This window comes from Haliotis rufescens, unplaced genomic scaffold, assembly GCF_023055435.1.
Source record: "Haliotis rufescens isolate VD_foot unplaced genomic scaffold, xgHalRufe1.0.p SCAF_2, whole genome shotgun sequence".
In the NCBI taxonomy this organism is placed as follows: Eukaryota; Metazoa; Mollusca; class Gastropoda; order Lepetellida; family Haliotidae; genus Haliotis; species Haliotis rufescens.
In genome coordinates this window covers 24,477,910-24,504,117 of record NW_025963890.1, presented here as the reverse complement: position 1 = coordinate 24,504,117, position 26,208 = coordinate 24,477,910, and the positions used below count along the sequence as shown (strand labels likewise).

General features: G+C 36.2%; 1 protein-coding gene across 4 annotated transcripts in view; it reads right to left on the bottom strand.

Annotated features, from left to right (window-relative positions):
* LOC124146183 (nipped-B-like protein) overlaps nucleotides 1-26,208 on the bottom strand; it is a 63,834-nt gene that overhangs the window by 16,659 nt on the left and 20,967 nt on the right. Inside the window, exons 2-28 of one of the 4 annotated variants that reach the window (XM_046516343.2) lie at nucleotides 22,989-23,086; nucleotides 19,088-19,256; nucleotides 18,757-18,869; nucleotides 17,784-17,895; nucleotides 17,292-17,416; nucleotides 16,474-16,572; nucleotides 15,581-15,870; nucleotides 15,102-15,257; nucleotides 14,345-14,375; nucleotides 14,033-14,083; nucleotides 12,778-12,939; nucleotides 11,561-11,650; nucleotides 11,255-11,416; nucleotides 10,663-10,769; nucleotides 9,914-10,000; nucleotides 9,547-9,781; nucleotides 9,215-9,369; nucleotides 8,913-8,993; nucleotides 8,105-8,205; nucleotides 7,029-7,170; nucleotides 4,546-4,628; nucleotides 3,124-3,253; nucleotides 2,802-2,945; nucleotides 2,416-2,463; nucleotides 1,023-1,112; nucleotides 412-617; nucleotides 153-255 (exon numbers count right to left, since the gene is read on the bottom strand). In XM_046516343.2, the coding sequence (XP_046372299.1) occupies nucleotides 153-255; nucleotides 412-617; nucleotides 1,023-1,112; nucleotides 2,416-2,463; nucleotides 2,802-2,945; nucleotides 3,124-3,253; nucleotides 4,546-4,628; nucleotides 7,029-7,170; nucleotides 8,105-8,205; nucleotides 8,913-8,993; nucleotides 9,215-9,369; nucleotides 9,547-9,781; nucleotides 9,914-10,000; nucleotides 10,663-10,769; nucleotides 11,255-11,416; nucleotides 11,561-11,650; nucleotides 12,778-12,939; nucleotides 14,033-14,083; nucleotides 14,345-14,375; nucleotides 15,102-15,257; nucleotides 15,581-15,870; nucleotides 16,474-16,572; nucleotides 17,292-17,416; nucleotides 17,784-17,895; nucleotides 18,757-18,869; nucleotides 19,088-19,256; nucleotides 22,989-23,058 (3,342 nt within the window). In that variant the 5' untranslated portion in view covers nucleotides 23,059-23,086. The remainder of the gene's footprint in view (nucleotides 1-152; nucleotides 256-411; nucleotides 618-1,022; nucleotides 1,113-2,415; nucleotides 2,464-2,801; nucleotides 2,946-3,123; nucleotides 3,254-4,545; nucleotides 4,629-7,028; nucleotides 7,171-8,104; nucleotides 8,206-8,912; nucleotides 8,994-9,214; nucleotides 9,370-9,546; nucleotides 9,782-9,913; nucleotides 10,001-10,662; nucleotides 10,770-11,254; nucleotides 11,417-11,560; nucleotides 11,651-12,777; nucleotides 12,940-14,032; nucleotides 14,084-14,344; nucleotides 14,376-15,101; nucleotides 15,258-15,580; nucleotides 15,871-16,473; nucleotides 16,573-17,291; nucleotides 17,417-17,783; nucleotides 17,896-18,756; nucleotides 18,870-19,087; nucleotides 19,257-22,988; nucleotides 23,087-26,208) is intronic. The other 3 variants (XM_046516344.2, XM_046516345.2, XM_046516346.2) reach the window with 3 other exon arrangements.

Here is a 26,208-nt window from a genome sequence, read left to right as displayed (position 1 = left end):
CTGAAGACCTATTCTACCCCGGAATCTTCACGGGTCCTGTCATTAACTAATGCGGTTGATAGATCATGTTGAATTGTCTCTGTAGTTAAAAACAGCAATCTGTTAGGGATAAAAAGAAATGAGTATTGCTTCTCATTCTGTGTCAAACTTACCTGTGTCAAGTAGACATCAAAACTTTGTGCAAAAGGGCGTTTAGATGAGAGGTACCTTGCAACAAGACAGGCACTATCATAGTCAAGTTTGCTTGGCGCAGGTCTGAAAATGGATGTTTCATATTTTAGTCTTTGTAATCAATGCAACAATTATAAAAAAAAAATAATAAAAAAATAAATAAATCCAGTGCAAATCGAAAGACAAAATTGATTTTAATCTGATACTTCTAAATCAAAGCAAACATTAAAAACAACCTACTTGCTATTGGACAAAATTTTGGACATTATTGCAACTTGATTTAGAAGGAAGTTCTTTCTCTTCTCCACATTCTGCATGACTTCAGTTGACCTCTCTGCTTCTGTCTCATCGAAGTCCTCCTCAGCCTTGGCCTGTGTGGCCATGGTTTTTTCTGCTTCCACTGAGGAGTCTCGGAACCACTGAGCCATGTAGAATTGACGAGCAAACTGGAGGGGATTCAATGTATTAGTTTTTACAGGTAGATAAATGTGGATATGATACTCTGAGATTCCCTTTGATTCCCAAGTTGGCTGTTCTTTATTATACAAGGACCTTCTCTCATTACAGAACAGCACATTAACAAATTTGAAGAAAATCAGTAAAAAGATACTGAGCACACACTTTCTTTTCAGTCTTGTATAAGTGCTAGTCATCCCCCTAAATTTACTTGTCAATTTGGAGAAAAAGAAATTAACAGATGGGCAGACTGACAAATTTTAATATGATAATGTCATGACAGATATCCCTTTGATAAATATGAAACAAAGACTGTGAAAATGACAGTAGCCAATACCTGTTGAGATCAACAAATTAAGTTTAAACCTTTCTGCAAAATGATAGAAATTTCTCACCAATAATGAAGGATCATTTTCAGCATTGTGTGCCAGGTACTGCAGCATGGCTTCCTGGAAGCTCTGTGTCGTGTCAACGGGTCCTTTCTGCTGTAGTTGCAACAAATAAATACATAATTACCTGTCATAATTTAGAAGGAAACAATCTACAACGCACATGTTTGGCAAAATATGTATTATGCTAAAAAATACCATATTTTCTTGAGTATAGTGCGCACTTTTTCTCTCCAAAAAACACAGCTGTGTAGAAAGGGATGCGCATTATATACGAATTATGAGTTTGGATGGTTTTTTTCCCCCATGGAAAGACATTACCGTGAGGACGTAACACCGGAAATACCATGTCAACAAATCCATATTGAAGTACGCAAATTAATCATGTAATTACACTGTCTGGCTATAAAAAGTGTTCTTTGTATATCTGGACTTATGTTTTTAACTTATTTCATTAATTTTATTCAAAATTCCTTTTAATATTGTTTAAATTAATTTCGGCGAAATCGTGTGTGAAGCAATCGGAAGTTCACACAACTCACCGTTATTAACAACAACCACGGTCAGATTACCGCTATTGACGCCTTGAAACGAACTTTAGTTGACAGATAATGGATACATATATCATAAATGCCATACTTTGACTCGATAAAAGTCATATTTGTTTTTGTTTGCCGATTCTATGTCAACACGTAATTCTCGCGATCACGCGATCACATGCGCGTGAGCCTTGACGGTGACTGGTCCATGTAAAAAATAATACCCTGGAATAGCGATCAGCTGCTTGGCTTAGGGTTATTACATGTATTATTTTAAATATGTTTAGTAAAAGTTGCATCTAAATTAACAAGATATTGGAATATATTATTCCTGATAAAAAAAATAGTTTCAGATACAATTTTTGCCGATCCTTGCATGAAAATCCTGTAAAGTTATATCATTGGGTGTGTCTTGACCGAATCACCGGTCGATTCCAAGAAAACATGTGTACAGCTGATTGCTGTTTCCGGGTTAGTTTACGAGAAAATACACAAGGTAATCTTAATCCTTGGATATAAAACAATGCCTAGCAGAACAAAAATACTATTTAAACGGTAAATCAACATGTCTGGTGATTTTTTTATCTCAAATTCACCCGTTCGTTTGCCGGACTTTGCTGAAGGGGTACGGTGTAATTTTTTTCTGCGCTTGGTATTCAAATTTTTATTTTTGTAAAATACTGAACCCGCTAGAGGGGGTGCACATTATACATGGGTGCGCACTATACTCAAGAAAATATGGTAAGACAAGATCAAATCATCACAACACAATAAGAAATCAAGTGATACACAATGATAATATGAGCACAAAAGATGTAATTTCAATATCAGTGAGAGTAGAATACTTGGAGGTCTTTTACCTTTTTCTTGCTTCTAGTTGTATGATCTTCATCATCACTTTCATTCACCTGAAACAAAAAAGTTCTTGTCACTAAATGCTCTTAACTTGAAGAGTGAGTGATGGAGAATGTTTTTTACGCCGCTTTTAGCAATATTCCAGCAATATAACGGAGGGGGACACCAGAAGTGGGCTCGACACATTGTACCAATGTGAGGAATCGAACCGGGGTCTTCGGCGTGACGAGTAAATGCTTTGACCACTAGGCTACCCCACTGCTCCTTTTGGACTAGTAGGTTATGTAAAGTAACTAGATTTGGGGTGGAAATAACTTGTCTCTCTAGATTTTCACAAGTCTCGGACTAACAGACTGGTGACCATGTCTAACCCAGCAACATGATAACTAACCTTGTCAACAATATCATCAATCATTTCCTGATTCAGGTGACTAGTGACAGCATCCTTCCGCAATCTGGCAGCAACAATTCCCAGATATTCTAAAGAAGCTACCCTGAGAGACATATCTGTAGATTTGTTGCTGAATTGCTGAACCTGCAATCACAGATATTAACAATGGAAATTCTTAGTTCATTATATTCAATCAATATTCATCGGACCATCACATGAAACTCATTTATCTTTTACAAGACATTTTATGAATTAAGGAAAATTATAACAGGTTTACTCAAAGTCACAAAATACTCCATACATCAGTAATATTTTGACTTACTAGAATTCTACCCAGCAAACTGAGGAGTAACTCTGATGCAGGCCATTCAGGTTTGTTGACAGTGGAGAGCAGATCCTGTACAAAGTTCTCAAACAATGGACGGTAGTCCTCCTCACCCTTTGTTGTACATCTGAAACAAACATCAATCATTCTCTGGAAATAATCACAGGAACAAACCTAGATCCTACGAAAAAGCAAATATTGAGCTTGTTAAGTTTTAACATTAAAATCATGAAAGGAATGCACGATAAGGTAATATGTGGGCTTTTTTCAAAATGCACTGCTCACATTTCTTGATCAGTTATTTTTAACCCCAAAAGCATATGTCAGAAGATACTGTATTTTCTTGAGTATAGTGCACACTTTTTCCAAAAAAATAACACAGCTGTGTAGAAGGGGGTGTGCAACAAGTTTTGATGTTTTTTTCCCCTAATGCAGACATTTCCTTGAGCACATAACACCGGAAATACCATGTCAACAAATCCATACTGAAGTACGCAAATTAATCATGTAATTACACGGTCTAGTTCATTGTATATCTGAACTTATGTTTGTAACTTATTTCAATAATTTAATTCAAAATTTCTTTTAATATTGTTTTAATTAATTTCGGCGAAATCGTGTGTGAAGTGATTGGAAGATCGCACAAGTCACCATTTATTAACAACAACCACGGTCAGATTATCGTTATTGACGCCTTGAAACAAACTTTAGTTGACAGAGAATGGATACATATATCATAAATGCCATACTTTGACTCGTTAAAAGTCATATTTGTTGTAGTTTGACAATAATATGTCAACATGTAGTTCTCGCAATCACGTGGGCGGGAGCCTCAATGGTGACTGGTCAAATTCTTCTATGTGAAAAAAAATATTATTTTAAGTACCGGGTATGTTTAGTAAAAGCTGCAACTAAAATAACATGATATTGGAATATATTATTCCTGATAAAATAAATAGTTTCAGATACAATTTTTCCCGATCCTTGCATCAAAATCCTTTAAAGTCAGTTTGAACCGAAGCACTGGTAGATTCTAATAAAACATGTGTGTACAGCTGATTGCTGTCCCGGCTAAGTTTAAAAGAAAATACACGAGGTAATCTTAATCCCTGCATGTAAAACAATGCCTAGCAGAACACAAAATACAATTTAAACGGTAAATCAACATGTCTGGTGATTTTTTATCTAAAATTTCAAATTTGTACTGACCAAGTTTCTTATCACCCGTTCATTTACCAGAATTCGCTGAAGGGGTACGGTGTAATATTTTTCTGTGCGTAATATTCAAATTTTCCCCAAAAAATACACTGAATCTACTAGAGGGGGCTGCGCATTATACTTGGGTGGGTGTGCACTAAACTCAAGAAAACATGGTATATAGAAATAAAAACAAATTCACAGTGTAACTGAGATACTTACTTCTTCAAGAAAACTGAGAGGAAGTTATAGCCTGTCCGCATGGCAGTTTCATATGAAGTGACAATCACAATTTCCTCATCAGTCTGCAAATATAAATATAAACATGAAATAGCAAAAGGAAAACATTACCCCCAAAAATACTATTTTCAAAACTTCCCTGATGTCATCGAATGTATGTTGTGTAACGCCATAGTTAGCAATATTTCAGCACTTTTACAGAAGCCTGTAAAGAATCAAGTCTGGAACAGACAAACCTGTTTATAAGCATCAATCAGTGCCATTTAGGCATGATGACATGCAATTAGACAAGTCACAGATGCTGACCACCTGATTTATTTAACTAGTCCTTTATGTGTGAGGTTTCAGTTAAGTAGAATTTACACTTTACATGAAAATAACAGCCAATGGATTTGTAGCTAAACTAGATTTATTGCTAACCTCATTCCTCATTATCATCTATTCATACTGAAACAGGAACACTTCCATTCCAACTCGTTTACTTTAATGCCTTGGAAAATTTAGGAACATTTGTCAGTCATTTCATGCACAAACAACAGTCATCAGGAGATGATGACATATCCCATCGGTCTGGTGCAATTCTGCAATGGAGTTTGGATACTTATACCTCATAAATAATGCTGTTCAGTACAGGGGTCCGGAAAATTTAAAATCCCAATCGGACATTTGCATTTAGGCCACGCCCCCTTCAAAATGCATATTTTAGGACGACTTTTCACACACATTACAAGTTGTTACGTATTCATAATATGATGAATTATGAATTGTTTCAATTTAAATTGTTTAATTCAACGGACAATTAATAACAAATAATATCATTTTAGATATACATGGAAAACATACGTTTGTTTCTGTTATAATAACGATCTGTTAACGTAGTGAATGGTCTAATTAATATTCATGAGTTATATTCATGAGTCTGCTCAAGTGTACGCATTGTAACATTTGGATCGAGACTATTATCCCATATTTGGTTATCACGTGACCTCATGGGAAAAGGTTTTTTTAAACTAAAGATTTTTTAAAAACAAGACAGATAATATAATCACAAATACTAAAATATCGTTGATAGCAATAGTTATTTGAATACTTTTTTCATCTGTACTTAATTATTGACCATAAAAAAATGATATCGATCGTCACAGAAAGCAAAATGGCGGTCAATCAAGATTCAATATACGACTAGCTACTGAAAACAATAAAATCTGCAAATCCTCATTGTATGTCAAACAAGTGAAAGTCGTTAGCCCTGACTTACAAATGATCGTCCAGACTTTGAGGGTTTGGCAGATCCGCTCGACTGATCTGCATCAGTCGACTGGCTGTCGTCACGCTTTCGCTTCTTGTCTGAGGTTACGTATCGTAGCATTGTGAGGATAATGAGGTACATCAATGATGCAAGGTATTTATGTACAGTTGTAAACACCTTTCTCTCAAATTAACAAGATGTTCTCAGTAATTAATCCTCGATTAATCAGTGTCAACTCAGTTTATTGCCTATTACAGTGATTGACTGCTTGGACTATCATGTAGGTACGATGTATTTACAGCAATCAAAACAAACAAAGCTTGTCAGTGTAGATAATCTTCATTGTGTTACAACTGCAGACAGAAACTGCTCAGTCCTTACTGTTGATCATGTCCGGTCAAAATTTAAGAATGTCCGGACAATACTTTTTAAAATGTCCGGCCGGGAAAAATTTAAATGTCCGGTAAGCAATATTTTAAACCGGACATTTGAGATTCCCAATCGGACATGTCCGGCGCATATGACGGTTTCCGGACCCCTGGTCCAGTATAAATCATCAAAAGACACTAGTTCACAACCAGACCGATCTGCATAGAAAGTTTCATCTGGAAATATTTCACGGTTTTGGAGTTCTGCTCCAGAAACGAGCACTATCCTCATTTTCAGCCAAGTCTAACAAATAACAACAAATATAAAAACATCCCAAATCATCAAAAAGGCACAAGTTCCCCACTAGACTGATCTATATACAGTAGTAAGTTTCAACAAGAAATATTTCATGGTTTGGATGCTCTGCTCCGGAAATGGAAAACAATCTTGTTCTCATTATGAAAAATCATGAAAACAAAACAAAATACAAATCCCAAACTATCAAAAGGCACCATTTCCCCACCAGACTAATCCATAAGGAAAGTTTCAACAAGTAATGGTTTTGGAGTTATGCGATGGAAACGGAAAAGGGATGGCTGACAGACAGACCAACATAGTGATCCAAATGAACAGTCCTTTTTTGTGTGTTTTTGAAGATCTTTTTTTCAAAAACAAAACGGACAACTTTGATGCCTTGCACAAATTTCAACCTCCCTTACAGTCGGGAACATGTATACCAGGTTTCAGCTTAATCCATCCAGTTCTAGAATATCAGTTTACAGACAACAACCTCTGACACTATCATCAGGTCAAGAAGCTTAAAATATCTATGGAGTGTGACACCAACCTTTCCATTCTTCTTTTTCTTTGCTGTGGTATCTTCTTGTTGATCTTCTTGACTGCTAATCTTGGTAGGAAGTCTCACAACACATTGAATTAACTGCAGAGCAAGGGCTGTTACCATCTGTATAGATTCTTCTGAGTTGAGTCTGTAACAAGCATGAACTTCTCAATGTTCCAGAACATCTTACTTAAGAAATAAATGAGTGGTGGATCGTACAATAAAACACTGCAGGGAGAATAAACCATGAGGGGTGCAGCCCCAAGGGTTTATTCTCCCTGCAGTGTTTTATTGTATCATAAACAACGATCTGGAGTCATTTATTTCTTATATGAGATATCAACAATATGTACAGGATTAAGGATGTTGATAAAATGTGCAAGCTTTAAAAATAGTTACCTGTAATAATTTTAATAATGAATAGAATCCGACCTGGGCAATGTTGGACAAGTCTATTTTATGAACAGCTGGGTTAAGTTTGGTATTTCCTGCATATTCTCACAATCCTCACAGCAGTTATCTACACAATTTCTCCCAATACTGATTATCATATCTCTCGCACTTTTGGATGCGATCATTCGGCCACAGCTCTTATCTGCATACTTCAGCTACATCTATGGGGAACAACTCACTCGACATGTCCCTCTCAAAAATAATGTCGTCCAAAATATGACATCATGAAGTTGCGAGCGCATATTCCAATCTCCAGAAATGATGTCAGAATAGAACAATGTTTTATCGTGAAATAAACCACACACCGTTCCTCATTGCTCTTTGCCAGTTACCGCATAGCTATCTTACACTATGGCATAATGCTTTCTTAGCCCATGGACTATATTTCAAGAGTAGTCACTTTCCTTGTGTGAATGGAATGGGTGATATCCTTTGGACATGTGTGTGATAGATTCCTAAGGATTATGCTCTATTCTCAATCAACTTTGAAAAATTGCAGATGTTAGTTTTCTTCAAATCCTAAAAGTAGTCACTTTTCACAAGGCTTCATATTAAATTGTTTTTACTGTGGCACAAAAACTGGACATCTATTGTCTAAGCTGCATCTGCAAGTAATGATAATAGATCACCTGTAGTTTCGAAGGTTTCTTTTACTAGATGGAAGCCTGGCTAAACTGGCAAAGATGTCTTCTAGGATAAGTTGACGATGCTTTTCATATCGAGAAAATACCTGAAATAAAAGATAATTACTGCATATATGAATAGGGATGAGTATTGACACCTAAATTTGTATTGTGATATGTATCAATACATATTGGATACATGATATAATTTTAAGAAAATATGTTTAATGATTTAAGTTATGTAAATGGAGCTTAGGCTATCAGTGCAAATCTGTACTTCAAACCCACAATCAACGGATCCTACAAGGCTAGGGATTTATGTAGGATCCTGAACTAAGTGCCTCTGGCAGGCAAATTGGGAAAAATTGTTATTTTGTTCATGTATTCTGAGATTGCATTAAATGCATTGATATATAATGAAGCATTAAAACCTTTTCCTATTTATTGACCTTGTTATAAGTGAATACAAATCCAGAAAATAAATTATTAGTTAAATATATTGAATTTTTATTGACATATGCTGCAGAGTTGGGGTCGAATATCGGTCTCTGAGCAGGTAAATCCATGAAGGCTAAGTGATGCATCTCTGCACAGCAAATTCCAACACCTTAAACAACTGTGCCACCTATGCCCCCATAATTACATAGTACTAAACATAGTTGTGGATGTTTTGTTTATTACTGAATTTACAAGAAACAAGCTTAATTTTGTTCTTGCTTTGTTTTGAATAGGGCCACTTTAAACGGACATAATCAAATGTAGCACTGTACACAATTCAGCACATTGTGCCTGTCCACATGGTAAGCATACTCACCGTTGTGACAAGCTTCATAGCACTAAGTTGCAGCTCACTGATGTTTTCCACAAAGAAGGTGGACACACCAAGTGAAGAGACCTGAAAGTAAGCAACACACATTCACATTCACATGATCTTAGTTCAGCTAAACACATAACAAGAATCCACTACTTGACATTTCAGAAAAAACATCTCCCAATACTGACAACCAAAGATCATCTTCAAATCTGTTGAGTTTCTGATTGCTATTACAAGTGATGCTTAAGAAACTTAACCATACTGATCTAGGTAAAACTAAGAAGATCTGATAAAAGCCAAACCTGTAGAATAACAGTATCTGTGAGTTCCTGTATTTCCAACAGTCCAGCAAGATTGTTGACCAGTTCACAGAGCTTATTGTACAGAGTGATGGTTGATTTGTGTTTGACTGTGCCAGCCCGGGCCCTCTTGGCCTTTAAACTACCGTGGTATCCATCTGGCAGAAACACATATAACACACATTTAACTAAATGTAGTTGAACAAAATTTATTAATTCCTATTGCATATAAATCATATCAATAACATCAATACCATTCAAATTCAGACCTTGTAAAACGGTTGTTAACCATGTAAACGACAGTAAATATGAACAATAGGTAAGTACTTATTTACCTTTCGCATTTGGATCAAGTTTGTACACTGGATCAAACTCTGGGTAGACAGTATTAGCAAGCTGGTATTTCCCAAATAGAATGATCCTATCAATGACATCTTCTAAGTACACCTGTTTGGGCATGTCTCTCGCTGTCATCACAAATATAGCAGATAATGATGCATCCATGCTCCTCATTATCCTCTCCATTGTCAGTTCTCGCCACAGTCTTTGCTCATCTTCCCCATCCTCATCCTTGATTGAAAAAAAAATGTTTATTTTCACACAATGCTGATGTAAACGACAGTTGTTATGGACACGAGTCAACTGTTACAGAAAAACAAAACAAATGTGCAGTTTCTTTTGAAATGTGAAGTTTTCACTCACCTGGCTGATGTTTGGTGATACCTTGATACCATCACGGATATTCCACTGTAAGATGGTCAGAAGTTTCACCAGTCTATCAGGAGGAATCTGTAACATATCACAGATTGAAATCATAGTACGAAAGTAAAAAAGATTTTCCTAAAAATAAATGACCATGAAATTCAATTTTGTGCTACAAACATCAAATGTAGTACATGAAAGAACTTTTATTACATACAAATATTTACATACAAACATTTGGCATAATGTGGGGGCTGCCTCGGTTGCCTATGTGAGACCCTGGGGTCGAGGTGACCCGGGTTAACACCCTGGCATCGTGGGACCTGGGTAAGATGACTGAATGTCCTTGGGTCTTAGGGACCCGGACTGTGTAGCTGTGGGAGGGATATGCCAGTCCTGGGGTCCGATGACCCGGACGATCCCTAGGGGTAAACTGGTCCTGGGTCATGCTGACCAGACGGTACCAAATTAGCGTAATGTTCTTTGGGGGCCACAAGCCTTCCATGCTCTGAGTATGGAGTGGCTTGTGACGCCCAAACAAGGTTGACAACCGAGAGTCCCCAAAGAATTGATAAAAGTAATGGGGTGACTGATCTGTAATTGTTAGATTAAATATGACTGAGTAAGTACTGTTGTTGTTGCACAAACTAAAATATTAAATTACCATGTAATAAGTTTGTTGTCACCAGCAGAGTTTCTCAACTAAGTAATACTTTTCAGAGCCATAGTTGCAGATATTCAGTAAGTACCTGATTCATGACCCCCATTGTTTTCAACTTGGCAGCCTCTCCACAGATATCTCCTAATACCCCTTTTGCTATCAGTGATTCCGTTGGACATTCTTGTTCATCATCATCTACAACAAGAAACACATATAAGCATTATATATGTACCATATTTTGTCGTCAATAAAATGACCCCGTAAAACAAAACAACCCCAGTGTTGAGTAGGGTCGGACAAAATTGTCCCATTAGCTTTAGCCCGGTAGATCTTTGTTTTGACTAGTAAAATCAAATGACAACAGTAGTCCGGCTGGCTGGTGTATTTCGCTGCATTATTTTTAAGATTGAATGACGCAAAAACAAAAATGTAAACCATCATGCTGCATGGCACTATCATTTAAAAATTAAAATTTTGCTTTATTTTATCATATTTGCTTTATTTTTTCATTCTTTGGAGTCTTCATACTTCTGAACTGGAAAAATTATTGCCAGAAGCTTGGAAGTTTGATCTCAAAATTTGCACCTCGAAATATGCACATAAAACCATGCAAACATGCTAAATGCAGATTGCAATCCTATCACATGAATTGGAAACTACGCATTTCTTTCTGTACTTACTTGGATCAATACTGGCAAAGTTGACTTCTTCAGCACTGTCAAAGACATAGTCCATACAACTGCTGAATTTTTTGAAGGTCGGACTCTCCAGCAACTCCTCTACAGTCAAGGTGTGGTGTACATGGCGTTTTTGCTTCTTATCCTTCTTCCGCTTCTTCGCAGCTGAAATCACATGACACACACAGTTGTGTTCAAACAATCTATTTCAATCTTAATACCTTTACATTACAATGTCAGCATTATATTTGTATTGTGTAGTATTAAGGTTTACATCATTTATACATTGATAGTTTTCAATATACTAACCATATGTTTCTTCATCTTCCTCTGGAATTTCCATGTATACATCTTCTTCACTTTCAGATTCAGAATACCTTCCTCTTCCTCGTTTTGATCCTAAATAATGAGAAAATGTAACAAAATAATTCTATATAACAACAGAAAAATATTTCATCTTCAACATGGGTGTTTAAACAGTTTCAACAATTCATGACAAAAGACTTATCCACTGTATAAAACATAGACAAAGACAAGAACCAATTGAGTAACATGGCAATCCTGTCATGTGTAACCAGAGGTGTAACCATCGATCAAATAGTCTGTGGTTCTGTGGCAATACAGTTGATGACAAGTTAAAATATTAACAGTTTATTTCAATGCTGTGCTACACTATGGACAGTATTGCTGGACATAAATTATGACAAGATACTGTTTGACATTAACTTGTCAATTCAATTTGCTCCAAAATACACCTTGTTTTAAAAAGTATTTGATATTGTTTCAGAATGTTTCTCAATATTTATCAGACAAAAAAATCAAGTTTATTAATTCCAAGGGCATGGTGGACGAGTAAGGTTTTGTTAGTATGTTGAACACTACATGCAACATACATAATAGGAAAGTTAAGGCACTCATGATACTATTGCAATGGTGTTTTCATTATTTTATCACTGCAATAGTGTTAGAAACTATTCCCAGAGCAAAACTTTCCCTAATATTCACCTCTGTAATGAACACAATCCTATGTCTTAGGAATGAAAATGTTTAATATTCTGTTCATTTGCTCTTTCTTCTTGGGTTGTGCTCAAAAGTTCCCAAATTTTCCTATTAAAGGATTGAGTATTTTCATATTCTGGCTAACAGAACGCAAGTTTATCACCAAGTTTCTGTGTTTGAAATTAAGCATGAAAGTGTCCGTGTCATAAGCCCACTGTTTAATAAAGTCACCAGAAGATGACAAATGCCCCCACCCCCCTACAATAGCAAAAGGCACCACTTCAGCCCCTGGCTAATAAAAGTACCAAGTTTGGATGAAAACCTTCATGGTTTTCAAGTTTTGCTCCGGAAATAGAATATGGACGGACAGACAGACCAGATGACGACTATGTCCCCTGCACAAATGCTAGGAGGATAAAATTGAATTATTGAGGCATTCCCTACATTAAAGTACTTGCTGGAAACATCAAAGACCCCCCACCCCTACTGGTAAAACATCCTTAATTATGCTGAACTGAAAAAGGTACCTCTTTGTCGTTCATCCTCCCCCCCTCCTCTCCGATGACGAGATAATCGTGCTGAAAATCCCCGCTCATCATTTGAACGAGAAACATTAAAGTGTAATCCATCTGCATCTCGTGTCATATTTTTCCGTCTTTTCCGAGAATCTGAATCTGCCACTGCTTTTACTGAAATTTAAAGGTACAACTTGTCAAAATTAATTATCCATTTTATTAAATGCACAATATTTATCAGTCATGTTTGTTACCATTTATGTCATTTAATAGTTAGATCACATATTACATCAAGTTGGTGAAATAAAAACAAACTTTGGTAATAAAATTAAACAATAGACGCAGTAGGAATTTCAATGAATTTTGTTTCATTCAAAAAACTTGCAGCGAGAGAAACTAACAGTTTTAGTCTACTAGTCCGTATAATGATAACATATAGCAAAACCCTTAGAGAGTTCAATTTTCTACTAGTCTTATGATACTTTAACTATTGGGCAGTTTATCAAGGACTAATTGGACTAGTGCCAATTTTTAATGCTGCCCTTGTAGGGAAGTTCTTGATCTAATAACTTTAGGAATCTTTCATCTGTACATGCATCATACTTCAAACATCATGCCTACTGGTCAACAGTTCCCAAGGAAACCAAACATACAGAAATAATTTAGTTACAAGTTTGTTGAATGAAATAGACATGCATTGTTAAAGCTTACACAAGCCAATATATTCAACTATAGAACTGTTCCCAAATGCTAAATGAATAAGGCAATTGAAGACATATTATCTAAACAAGTGATCGAATCATTTACCAGTGCCTAATCTCAGCATATCACTGGAAATAAAATATCTGCTGTTACTAGTTAGCAGTTTCATGCAAATTAATAGTAACTGATGAAAACACATTTAAAATCTGCTTGACAAATACGAGAGTGATGCAATTTACAATGGGAAAGAACAACTAAATCACATTAGCCTCTTAAATTGTTTCATATAAACAAGAAATACTCAAAGTGTTCAACATATACATCATGACCATAATTTATTTTTAAATTTAACAGTTTGATAAAGACCAATCCTTCGAATATGCTGATGATTTGGCACTGCATTATTAATGAAACTTAAACAGAACAAATGATCAACATAAACAACTCATAAACCGCCCATTTCCATTGGTAACTCTGCTGTGCAATTGAACGTATATGAAAGTTGCAGAAAAGAACATCGAAGTGATTGATGTAATCAAATCCAAGTAAGTGTTGTCTATTTCACCTTGTGGATCACTATCATCAGGCTTTCCATTAAAAGGTGTTTCATCTGCAACTGTTTCCAACATTTACATGTAATTTTACATAATGTCAAATCATAATGAAGATAAAATTTAAGTGTGGCTTGTCAATGAAAGCGGTAAAAATCTCACAATTGCAGATCAGTGCAAAATCATGACAAAGACAAATGACAAAGGGAATTGAAATGAAGTGAAGAGCCAGTGACATGCAATATGAATTGCCTACAGTCACATTATTTGATGAAAGGTAGTGTTTAAAATGCTACTAAAATAAAAGTAAGATAGCATGTACTAACCTGATCCCCCTGTGGCTATGGACTGTAATGTCTGAAAATACCATTGTTAAATAGTAAGTATAAACAAAACACTTCATGAAATACATTCACCTTAAAGAGTAAGACTCTTATAGGTAAATCAGTAGATTGTGATTGAAGAATATTGGCAAAGTGTAAACTAAATTCCTCTCAATTCACAAACTATGAAGAATCTTTTCAAAGACTTGTAACCCTTGAATAATACCATGGTAAGCAACTTCAATTTCTTCAAAAATGTTCATCAAAACTAGAAATGTATATGTTAAACATGCAAAACAGAAGCAGCAGCAGATTTCAACAATACCAAAACACTTGAAATATCTCTTAAAAGCATCATCAGTTATCATCCAAAGAGGTTGTACAATATTTTAATAGTGAGGCACCAGTGAATATGGTAAGAGTTCATGAAGTAATAGCAACGGCATCAGTGGGGCAATTCGATCACTAAACAGCCAATGACAGAAATTTACTGTCAATTTCATGTAAGAGCATATTGTAGTAGACATGTCATCAAGAATATTTCCAGGGTTTGTTTGGCAACAGGGTAAACTGAACTGTTAAATATAAGCAAATTGTGCAACTGTAATAAAACATTATTAGGAAAACAAAGCAAGATGTCTATCTGCCTAAAACCCAAATAGAATCATGGATATCTATCCTTGAAACCAATAAATGTTGTTAAACTTGCAATGAAAACAAAAAGTCCAATGTAGGAAATATTAACATTCTAATTATATACCATCACTAAATTGTTTTCAGATTCTTTTGGTTGCTTCACATTCTCTTTTTTCTGAGCAAAAGTTTCTTCAAATTTAACAGCTTTCTTCCTGTTTGTCTTTTTCTTAGTTACAGATTTTCTTGGATTTGTTTTTTTTCCTCTACTTCTTAAGTTTCTCTGAAATAGTTTGGACATAGTTGAGTACAAAATATACACAGGATGATTTCTCTATGAAAAGTAAATTTCATATTAGGTGGTTTAATTACATCTCAGATCAACTTACCCTTTGTCTGTAGAAGACAACGTATTAATCTCTTACAGGGCAAGCAATTGAATGAGTATTTCTTTTTCTTAAATTTAAGAATGCAGTTACATTCTAAAGACATTAAAGAAACATTGATGCAAGAAGTAAGTGATCTGTGATGAGAGAAGGTTCATGGAAGAAAATTGTGAGGTGCATTGAAACTAAGTTGTAATGAACTGAGAAACACTATACATACTTTCATATCAAGCATTTCAAGAAGCACAACTGGTTCATTTTTTCCGGATGTCTTTTTCTGCAACCTAGAATCACCATCCTTATTTATTGATGTCCGTGATGATGACATTATACTTGGTTCTATGTCATCTAAAGAAACAGAAGGTTCAGAATGTCTGCTCGAAGAGCGTCTCCGATTAGAACGTGTTAAATCACTGTCCATATTTGTAATTGGCACTGATGATGAAGGTTGCTGTGTAACTTGTTGGCTGGCTAGTCTGTCTGCTGAGGTTGCTTGAGCAGGGGATGAGACTGAAATAATACACAAAAATAGATTAAATGATCATATTAATTTTCAGAAAAGTTCAAACACCAGTACTGTGATTTTGTTTTTGAAAGGGATACACCATATCCATAACCAAGTTAGCATGTTTGATTCTTTCATAAAAACAACACAGGATTCTTACAATTAATTAATTGTGTGGCTAGTAAAATGAATCTTACTATTAAGCCGATAAGTTCAATTTCTTTCTTTTTCTTTTGTTGCTTTTTAGTTTTTTTAATGTAAAAATAAATGATAAAGCACATGACATAACTTCCATACTGATACTTCAATAACTGTAGGATCTTTCAGACCTATGTACATATTTTATGGATCTATACACAACATGAAAGGTGACAGAACGGACAAAATCAAAATATGCACAAAATGTTTTGCCACTGTAGCATACCTGAACATACAGTCAACAGCTCAAGATCTCAGAAAAGACAGAAACTTGTGTTTCAAAAGAAACATTTATAACTACACATGCTACAAAATGATTGAATACAAAACTTTAATATGGCTGCCTTCCCATGTAGAATGGTAAGTGAAACCGCTGCTAACCTGTGTGTGTATAATCTATGAAATACTACCTGTCATCTTGTTTTGATCTTTGTGGTTTAATCGTCCCCTATGTGGATCAGCAGGATGAAGTGGACCATCAGAAAGATAGCAGTCCCCATTAATTGTTGCTGGAAGAAAAAACATTTCCATACAGCACTTATCAAATTGTTTTCTTGCACAACATACTAGGATTTTCCATATTAAACTCAAAACAATGAGTTGGAATCATAGTAATTAGACATAAGGCTGCAAGAGAATCTTTCCAGTGGGTGAAATGCTTATAAAATACAGGGGTAGATACAACTGGCCATATCTAATTAGCCCCATAGCTCATTTCAGACTAGTGGTTAAGTAAAATAACTAGATTTTGGGATAAAACAAGTAGTATGTCTAGGCTGATACTTGTCCCAGACTAACAGACTAGTGTCCCTGTCTATCCCTGAAATATGAGATGGAAAGTAATGTGCACTAGTCCAAAGCCAGAGTCAACAATAAATAAACTAAAAATTCAATTTGTATGTATGTGTGTATGTGTGTGTGTGTGTGTGTGTGTGTGTGTGTGTGTGTGTGTGTGTTTTGGTGGGGGTGGGGGGTGGGGGGGGGGGGGGGGGGGTGGCACAGACTGTGAGAAGTGATTAAAATTTACTCTGAATCTTGTAAAATTCTACTTTCATCAATGTAAATAAAAATTCCTGCAGCCTGTTAGTCATGATGCGATTCTCTTTCCTGAAGGGTAATTGTCCTGAGTTTATATCAAGACTTTTTTACTTAATCACTGCTCTGCAAGAAACTACTATATGACTAAGGCACAGTTGATGTAAAAATACAACACAAATGGTGGACTTACCTGAATTTGAATATGAGTTTCTTGAAAATGAGTTGAACTCTTGTTGAAAATGGCTGGAGTTACTTGGTGAATATGAATTATTCTGATTCTGATTTGAAAACCGTGATGATTGGGAATTTGAAATTCTGAAAAGAACATCATAACCAATTATCATCACATCGTATGAATTGACAGCAAAAGCATTACACAAATCACATTTTCTGCATGTAAATGTGTAAGTTCCCCATTTCAACAAATCTTGGACAGAAGAATATGATTTCCTCATGTGGTCCAAGAAAAGTGAAGTTCATTATCTGATCATGTTGATTATTGAAAACAGCACATTCCCTAATTAATTCATCAGAGAAATACAAAAGGCAAATCTCACTGAGAATGTATTTACAAGTATGTTAGACAGAACGTGTCAGATTTCCCAAATGATCAACAGTGTTGTAAATATTGACTTTTCCTGATGACTACATGTACAAGGAACTGGATGATAGAAGAGTTCACCTTGATGTATCATTTTGTTGACTAACACGAGATGAAGATGAGGAGTATTGAGATGACTGTACAAAATTTTGTCCATGCTGTTGCAAATCCTGTGACAAGTTAGTATTCACCCCTGAAACAAAACAACATATGTAGATGTTGTCAGAAAAATATCTGTTAAAGTCGGCACCTAACCCGGCTGACAACATTAATAAATGCTTAAGTCTTGTTTGCAATCATAGCAAGCATATGTCTTTTACATATGATGTTCAAGTAATGCTAAAGATATAGATCTATGAAAACAGTGTTTTACAGGTACAGTAGGTGAGAGTGGAAACGTAATATACTGATAGCTAATATAAGACACTCTATTCCAAGTAGGGCTGGCTATTGATATAGATCATAGAGAAAAATAATTATCGATAAATATCAGAGAAGTAACTTTGAGTGAAATATGCAAAAAGATCTCAGAAAGAAAACAACATATTTCATGTCATTGGTGAGTTGTCACACATTTTTGTATGGATTACTTTGTGTTTGCTTGTTTGTTTGTCTGTTGTTGAACGCCGCACTCAGCAATATTCCAGCTATATGACTGCGGTCTGTAAATAATTGAATCTGGACCAGACATTCCATTGATCGACATCATGAGCATCGATCCACAAAATTGAGATAGGATGAGATAAATCAACCAAGTCAGCGAGCGGATTACTTTGTGGACATTTTAGATATAACAAAAAACAATTGCTTTCTGCCTTTGGCAATTGACAATAACAAGTCTGTTTCGGTAAATTAAATCTTTATTTCATCACAATAGTTTATTATTATTAGATATTATTAATGGCACAATTTTTCACATCGATAATAACCGTTAATACCTCTTCCCATCAACAATAATTACGCTTATCAATCCTTTTAGCCAGCCCTAATTCCAAGTGATACATTTATGTTTTCAACTTCTAGTAGTAGTAGTAGTAGTACTGAAACATCTTACCATCATAGAGATTTCTCCCACAAAAAACCTGAGGATCGTTAAGAAAGACAGCTTTTAATAAAGGCGGCACATCTCCCTCTATTGAGTCCCCCACCAAGGTGTCCTTCAACTCTCTGAAATTGTTTGATGACTTTTAATAAAACAAAAATTATTCTCCAAAAAGCAATCAAGCAATGTTTGATTATATCAAATTGTTCTTTTAAATTACGAACATTTCCAAAAGCAACCCTTTATTCAACAGATAAGATAAATAAATACTGGTCTTTTACTGGTTACTTTGTTCAAATTTGGTTTCCTACACACATCATTCCACTATTAATGCAATACTTACATATGATTTGTTGAAGTCTGCCGTAGAGCTTGTGCCAGCTGCTTTGCCAACCCCTCACTCCGCACTGAGATAATTCTCTTTGCATCATCTGCAATCTTGGAACTATACAACAAACTTTTGTTGTGCATAGTCTGCGGAAGGGGTGTTGGCAACGGCAGTTGCGGCAACACTGAAACAGAATAATAGATTTTTGCATTGGATGTTATTTCAACAAATCAGTATTTCCTAGACATCAAATCTAAGGATCTCCAGACCATATGCCTATTTAGAGAATTAGAAAATGATGTTTTAAGATAGTTATGTATAGCTACAATGAATTTGTACATTCTGATTGGGACAGAGCTTGGGCGAAAAAATCGAAACCATTCACTACCAGGGATGAGTATCATTAGTAACACTGTAGTTCAATATTTATTGAAAACCTCACTGTTTAGAATTTTTGTTGATACTATTGTGTAATTCCTTTTTTCAGACCTTGTCTTGTTTGTGTTCCACATTCTATGGAAGTAGAGATATAACCAGAAATTGTTTAAGGTGTGCCACTGTGACATTAAAAATGTGCGCATTTCCATAAGTAACATGGGGTCCTATTCATACTATGAGGTGTTGCAGTTGCTTAGAGTTGGGGTGGGCTATAACACACGAGTGACTTTTCCAGACGTCACGATTAAGGCTGAACAGCAATAGAAACTAACATTTTCAGTCCACTAGTTCTTATAATAACATGAGCAAAACCCTTAAAAATCACAAATTTCTTCTAGTCCTTATGATACCGTATACTGGGCAGTTTGGCAAAAACTAAAAGACTTGCACCAATTTCTATCGCTGATGAAACAACTAATTGACCAGTAAACTATTAGTTAAATATCCTGATTGACGACTGAAAAAATGTACGGCTGACAAGTTGACATACTTCTGTTGCTTTGCATGTTAATTGATGAAAATTATGTCGGCAAGTACTGACATGGCTGTATATCCTTGTAGTTCTGCAAGTTCAATTTCTAACACATTTAAGACAGTCACTATTTCATGTCATCACTTTGAATATATTAAATTACGATCTAAACACACATTGTCAAAGACCTAGAAATTTGATAACTGCAAATTTTTGTCTCCCGTATGCCAATGAAATGAACAGCTGATTGTAGTAAACACGTCGGAAAATGATCTATAATTGTACTCGCAAATAATTCCTCCCAAAGTCGACAATGAACAGAAATACATAAATATTATATCTTATTCCTCCTAAAGTCAACAATGAACAGAAATACAGAAATAAAAATGTAATTAATATTTTATTTCCGTTGACAATGCACATAATCCAGTAATATTCACATATTTATAAATATATTCGCAGTGGAATAATTAATGTTTGAAAGTAGGGTACACATTTTTCTAAATTAAGGTATGCTCATGTCATTTTTGAATCTTCAGACCCCCTGAATTCTTATGTAAAGAAACCCTTGACTCACATACTTATTTTTTGGCACAGCATACACAAGTTTTCACATCATATAACCAATACATTCGTCTTTTTAAGGAAGGCATTTTAGGAAAAATGAAAACCTACTATACAAATGACCTTCACTATGACTGAACAATTTACTTCGGTAGCTTGGATCCTTTTCAGATTGCGGCTCTTCAGTAAAGATAAGTTTCATTGACCTGCACGAATGCTTCTACATATATCATCGGTTTTCGGACTTCATATGTTTTTGGAGGGCCATTACTATCGCAATTACTCCTGCTATAACATGGATTAACATTGTAAATAGTACCAAATTCTCAGAGAGGTGTGTGTGTGTGTGTGTGTGTGTGTGTGTGTGTGTGTGTGTGTGTGTGTGGTGTGTGTGTGTGTGTGTGTGTGTGTGTGTGTGTGTGTGTGTGTGTGTGTGTGTGTGTGTGTGTGTGATTGATATCCCTGAGATGTCCATGAATTGTGTGCTTTCAAAAAGTCCTAAATCTTATAACAAAACCTTTCACCATTCCACTTCAAAGTTACATCCAAAATATGGCATAGGCTCCTCATTGGAAGTACTATTATCTTACAATTTCATTATTTGTAACACATATATGAGTATTCAGAACCTATAACCAGTACATGCCTAAGACTTCAAAATAACTGCCTAAATGTCTGCAGGAAACGGCAAAGTTGCAAAAATTGCATAAATCGCCTTCAGTAAGATTGACAAACATAGGCTTTCAAGTCTGCTGCCCCACCACAAGGATGACAGGTACCAAATTTCGACCTACATAATAGTTTAATACTGCTCCTGTTATCCGAAAAACTCTTGACAGTACTATGACCCTTACCCTTGACAGTATAGTTAATGTCTCAAAAACATTTCCCAGGGATACAGATGAGATGGATCTATACTGAATCACAAAAGAAACGTCACCATGGATACTGGATAGATATATGAAAAACCTTATTTGTCCAAACACTGTAAACTTACTTTGAGACATATTAAAAAGATGAAACTTGGCAAAACTGATCATCAAGGTTGAAATTAAAGTGTCAAATGTTCTTAAAGTGAAACACAACACTAGTCTCTGAGAAAATGGTATCACAAGTCAGTATCTCGTGTGTCCGCCATGTGCATTGATGACTGCCGTGCAACGTCGATACATTGAATGGATGAGGCGGTTGATGAAGGCCATTGGCACTTGAACCCACACTCTGAATTACGCCTGACGCAGTTCAGCTGCTGTTGTCGGCCTTGGTCGGACATCATGCTGAAAATGAGGTATGGCGTGTGGTGTCAATACTTGATAAATGTATCGAGCAGCTGTGACACCATTGCATCTCCCTGAACCGATGTTCTGGAAGACCACAAGGCCGACCATCCGTGCAAGACCAATTCCACCCCACACCATGATGCTCGGACCACCCCACGAGTCTCTCTCAACAACACAAGCATCCAAATAACGTTCCCCACGGCATCGTCAGACTCTCTCCACTTCCCTTCTCCACTGCTGGTGTGTCCCCATGGTCTGTCGAGCAGTTTCCGCAGCAGTAACAAAGCGATCTTGAAGATGCTGTCGCACAACCTGACGATCCTGACGTCGGGTGGTGACCCTTGGTCCCTTGGTACTGTTGTTTAAGCCTGTATATGGTCCTTGCTAGGACTTGAAATGCATTGGCTACTTGCCGGCTTGCAATCGTCCAAGGGCTTGGTGTCGCTGATTTCTTGTCAATCTTGGCACGTGGTAGCAATTCAATAACGAATGAATGTTATCCAATCTGGGTGGTTTTTTTAGGGCAAGAAATGGGGGAGCGCATGTGCATTTCAATCTGCACGGATCTCAAGTGATGCGTTTGGGCAATCGGTTTTATTGTCATCTGCTTTGTTTATCTATCATCAAATTTCATTTTTGCGGACAAGCTAATGTTAAATTTTAGAAGCGTTGACAAAAATTACCCAGATATTTAAATGACAACTTTTCATGCAGTCTTACTTGGGGAGACTTGGGGTTTCTTTTGCCGTTCAGTATCCTTGACATAATACAGTCTGTGACTTAAGCCACTAGTCTGAAGCCCAAGTCTACGAAAATTTCTTTTGGTCTAGTAAGTATGCTAATAAAAGTTCATATATTAACAATAAAATCTACGGAAAACGATGTCAAGAAACATGTTCGGCAGGTAGGCTCAAATGTTTTTGGCACACTCTGATAATATGAAATAAGCATAAAGCATCCCCATTCAGGGTTAGAACTAAACTGAAAAGCTTTACTAGCATGATTAAAGATAAAATGCACTTCTAATGTAAAAACAATGGGGAAATTATGAAATTTGTACTTGGCCCGCAGGAATTTGTACTGGCCCTGGGCTAGTGGACTATTGTTAATTTCTAACCCTGCCTTTTAACTAGTGTATCAAACTGCTTAAATATCAACTTACAGTCTGTTAGACTAGATATGCCTGCCAGGGTGGTTATGGGAACACTGGGAGTCTCTCCGTTCATTTTCATTTGGACCTTTTATGTGTTGGGCTTCATCCTGAAACAAAACAATATAATGAATAGATTCATATATAATTAGATATATGTTTTACATGTCTAAATATAATGAGTGAGTGAGTATGGTTTTACGCCGCTTTTAGCAATATTCCAGCAATATCCGGCGGGGAACACCAGAAATGGGCTTCACACATTGTGCCCATGTTGAGAATCGAACCCGGGTCTTCGGCGTGACGAGCGAACGCTTTAAACACTAGGCTACCCGACCGCCCCTCTAAATATAATGAGCCTTATAAGTGGTTAATGTTTTCAGCTATCTGCTGACATTTCACAATAGGACATGAAAACATTATGTTACTTGGGAGTTCATTGTCATTCTTTCATGGACCCTCATTTCCTTCTCAGCTGACCTTTACTTTGTCCAAGAAAAGTGCTGCAGTGTTTGAAATAAAGCATGAAAATTTAACAGTCCTTGTCATAAACTCTAATGTTAAAAATAAGAGATCTAGCAGGTCCCTCCATTGGAGAACACCTCAAGGATCCCAGCAGCCCCTTGATTTAAGAAACTGTCCTTGAAAAAAATGATATGAAAAGTAATTATCTAAGGCCTTGACATCTTTCTTCAGCCTTGTCAACCAGATTTTCTTAAAACCAATATGTAGCTATTATATTAAGTACTCAATCTGTCTTTTAAATCTCATAATGATTTGTTCCCACTATTCTCAGATATTATTTCCATTTTCTGTAATTAAACGTCATGAAATAAACAAAATCACAAATATGTCCTTTGTTATAAATTCTTGTTCAAAATTTCCGTGGACAGTGGAACCATACAAAATGCTTACAAAATCTACTGTTTTGTAGATAGTTAACAGTTTGTTCCTTCAATACCTCTGCAATATTTTGTGGGGTCATCTTGCAACTGTTGTAAAAAACGTGGCATGACCCATGATCTGGGAACCAGTAAAATTGTGTTTTAATCAGGGGGAGTGATTTTTTAAATCGCACTTGGGTTTTGCAGTACGAATGGCTGTGTGAAACAGAAGACAGAAACAAAGCATTGTGATACTGCTGCAGGAAGGAAATTGATGTGGGTACTATGGGTAAAAGTGCACTAAAGTCCCACAGGCGAAGAAGTCGGCACCAGAAGAAACTGTCAGTCATTGTTGGGATTACATTTACGAGATTTGGGCGTTGTTAAACAAGAAAAAAGTCCTTGAAAACGAACATATTTCATTGAAAAGTGCTTAAATTTAGAATCTAAAGATCAGTATTAACCCTGTAGTTTGTTTGTTGTTTAACGCCGCACTCAGTAATATTCCAGCTATATGACGGTGGTCTGTAAATTATCGAGTCTGGACCAGACAATCCAGTGATTGGCATCATGAGCATCGATCCACGGGATAAGATGCATCAACCCAGTCCGCGAGCCTGACCAAGCGATCCCGTTAGTTGCCTCTTACGACAAGCATAGTCACTTTGTAAGGCAAGCAGGGGTTGTTGAAGACCTATTCTAACCCAGATCTTCAGGGGTCTGCACCATTTGGGTTAATCTGATACGGGCACTACGGCTGGGATGATTCCAAATTTACTACCTGGGTACCCGACCCTCTCCGGGTACCCACAGCAGGTCTCAAGAGCTGTCAAAACTGTTTAGATACATGTATGAAACGATCAGATCATGCGTACACTAAAGTTGACAGAAGCTTTGTCTTTACTCAAACACAAACAAGGCAAAAGGAATGTGCAGTGGTGGAAACTAACGCTCGTCCTATTGGCGACAATAAAATGACAAGGACGAGTTAATTTTCCATTTTCAGTCGTACTGCTGGTGAACTACATTTGTGGTCTAAAATATATATGATCATAAACAGCTGATAAACCAATCTATTTACGCTTTGTGTTGCGAGATTTCGCTTCCAATCCAACCTTGAAACTGAAATAGTTGTCATGATTTTATCGAGTGGTACCAGTCACACCAGATATATATATATATATATCCTCTCATAGATTATCAGAAAAAAAAGGGAGATGACATATCTCTTCTTTCAATTTCATTCAATATTTTTTACATTAGTTTACACAGTTATTTACAGCAACCATGGTCAGATTACCGCTATTGACGCCTTAACACAAATTTATGTGGATAGAGAATAATAATGAGTCCATTTGTATGGTGCCAATCTCCATACCTGCTTGTGTGCTCATGGCGCTTGCATTATTACCCCAGTCAATGGATCAGTGGGCACTCGATTTTCATTCTCAGCTCCTGGAGAGTATACAACCCAAGCTGCCTGTGAGGCGCTAGAAGGTTAACAGCCACATTACCATCTCATCCTAACGGGTATCCACTCACTGCTGGGTGAACAGAGGCACATTTTGAACAAAGTCACTTGCCAAAAGGGTATATATATAAATGACATACATTGACTCGGTGAAAGCCATATTTGTTTTAGTTTGACTATTATATGTCAACATGAAGTTTTTGCAATCGCGAGCCCGGGAGCATAGACAGTGATTGGTCAATTTGTTCCTTACGAATTAATAACTAGTAATAGTGATCAGCTTTATCAAAGTCAGTGTTTGCATTTACGGCGTCCCATATACAAAAATACGCAAAAAAAACAACATACACACGTCCCCTTACGCGTTTTTCATTTTTTTGAAAAAAAGTAAAAAGAAAGTTTGTCCAAAGAAAAATAGGTTTCAAGAAAGTTTGCTTTCAACACCGTAGACCGGTACACCGGCCAAGAAGCCTCAAGTCCCCAGACACCGCAGGCCGGAAGACCTGCAATTATATTATATATATGGCCAAGCCGTAGTCACGTCAAAATAAAGGGTAGATCTATTTAATTTCATGATCCTACTTGTCATATCATTCATTTTTTAAATCTATCACATTTCACAATGTCTGAAATACAATATTCCATTTCAATTAATCATTTTTTTATCGATAGATTAAAAATGATTCACTATTTCCTGTGATGTTATTGAAAAAATAATTCTCTGACACACACTTCGACAACGGGTCCACATCGAACATGTCAAAGAGCAAAATAAAATCGTTTCAGGCAAATCTTTAAATACAGTATACAAAGTAATAAATAAAATCAACCAAAATATATCTATAAGTTGTCAAACTTACAGCTAAATTATTATTTC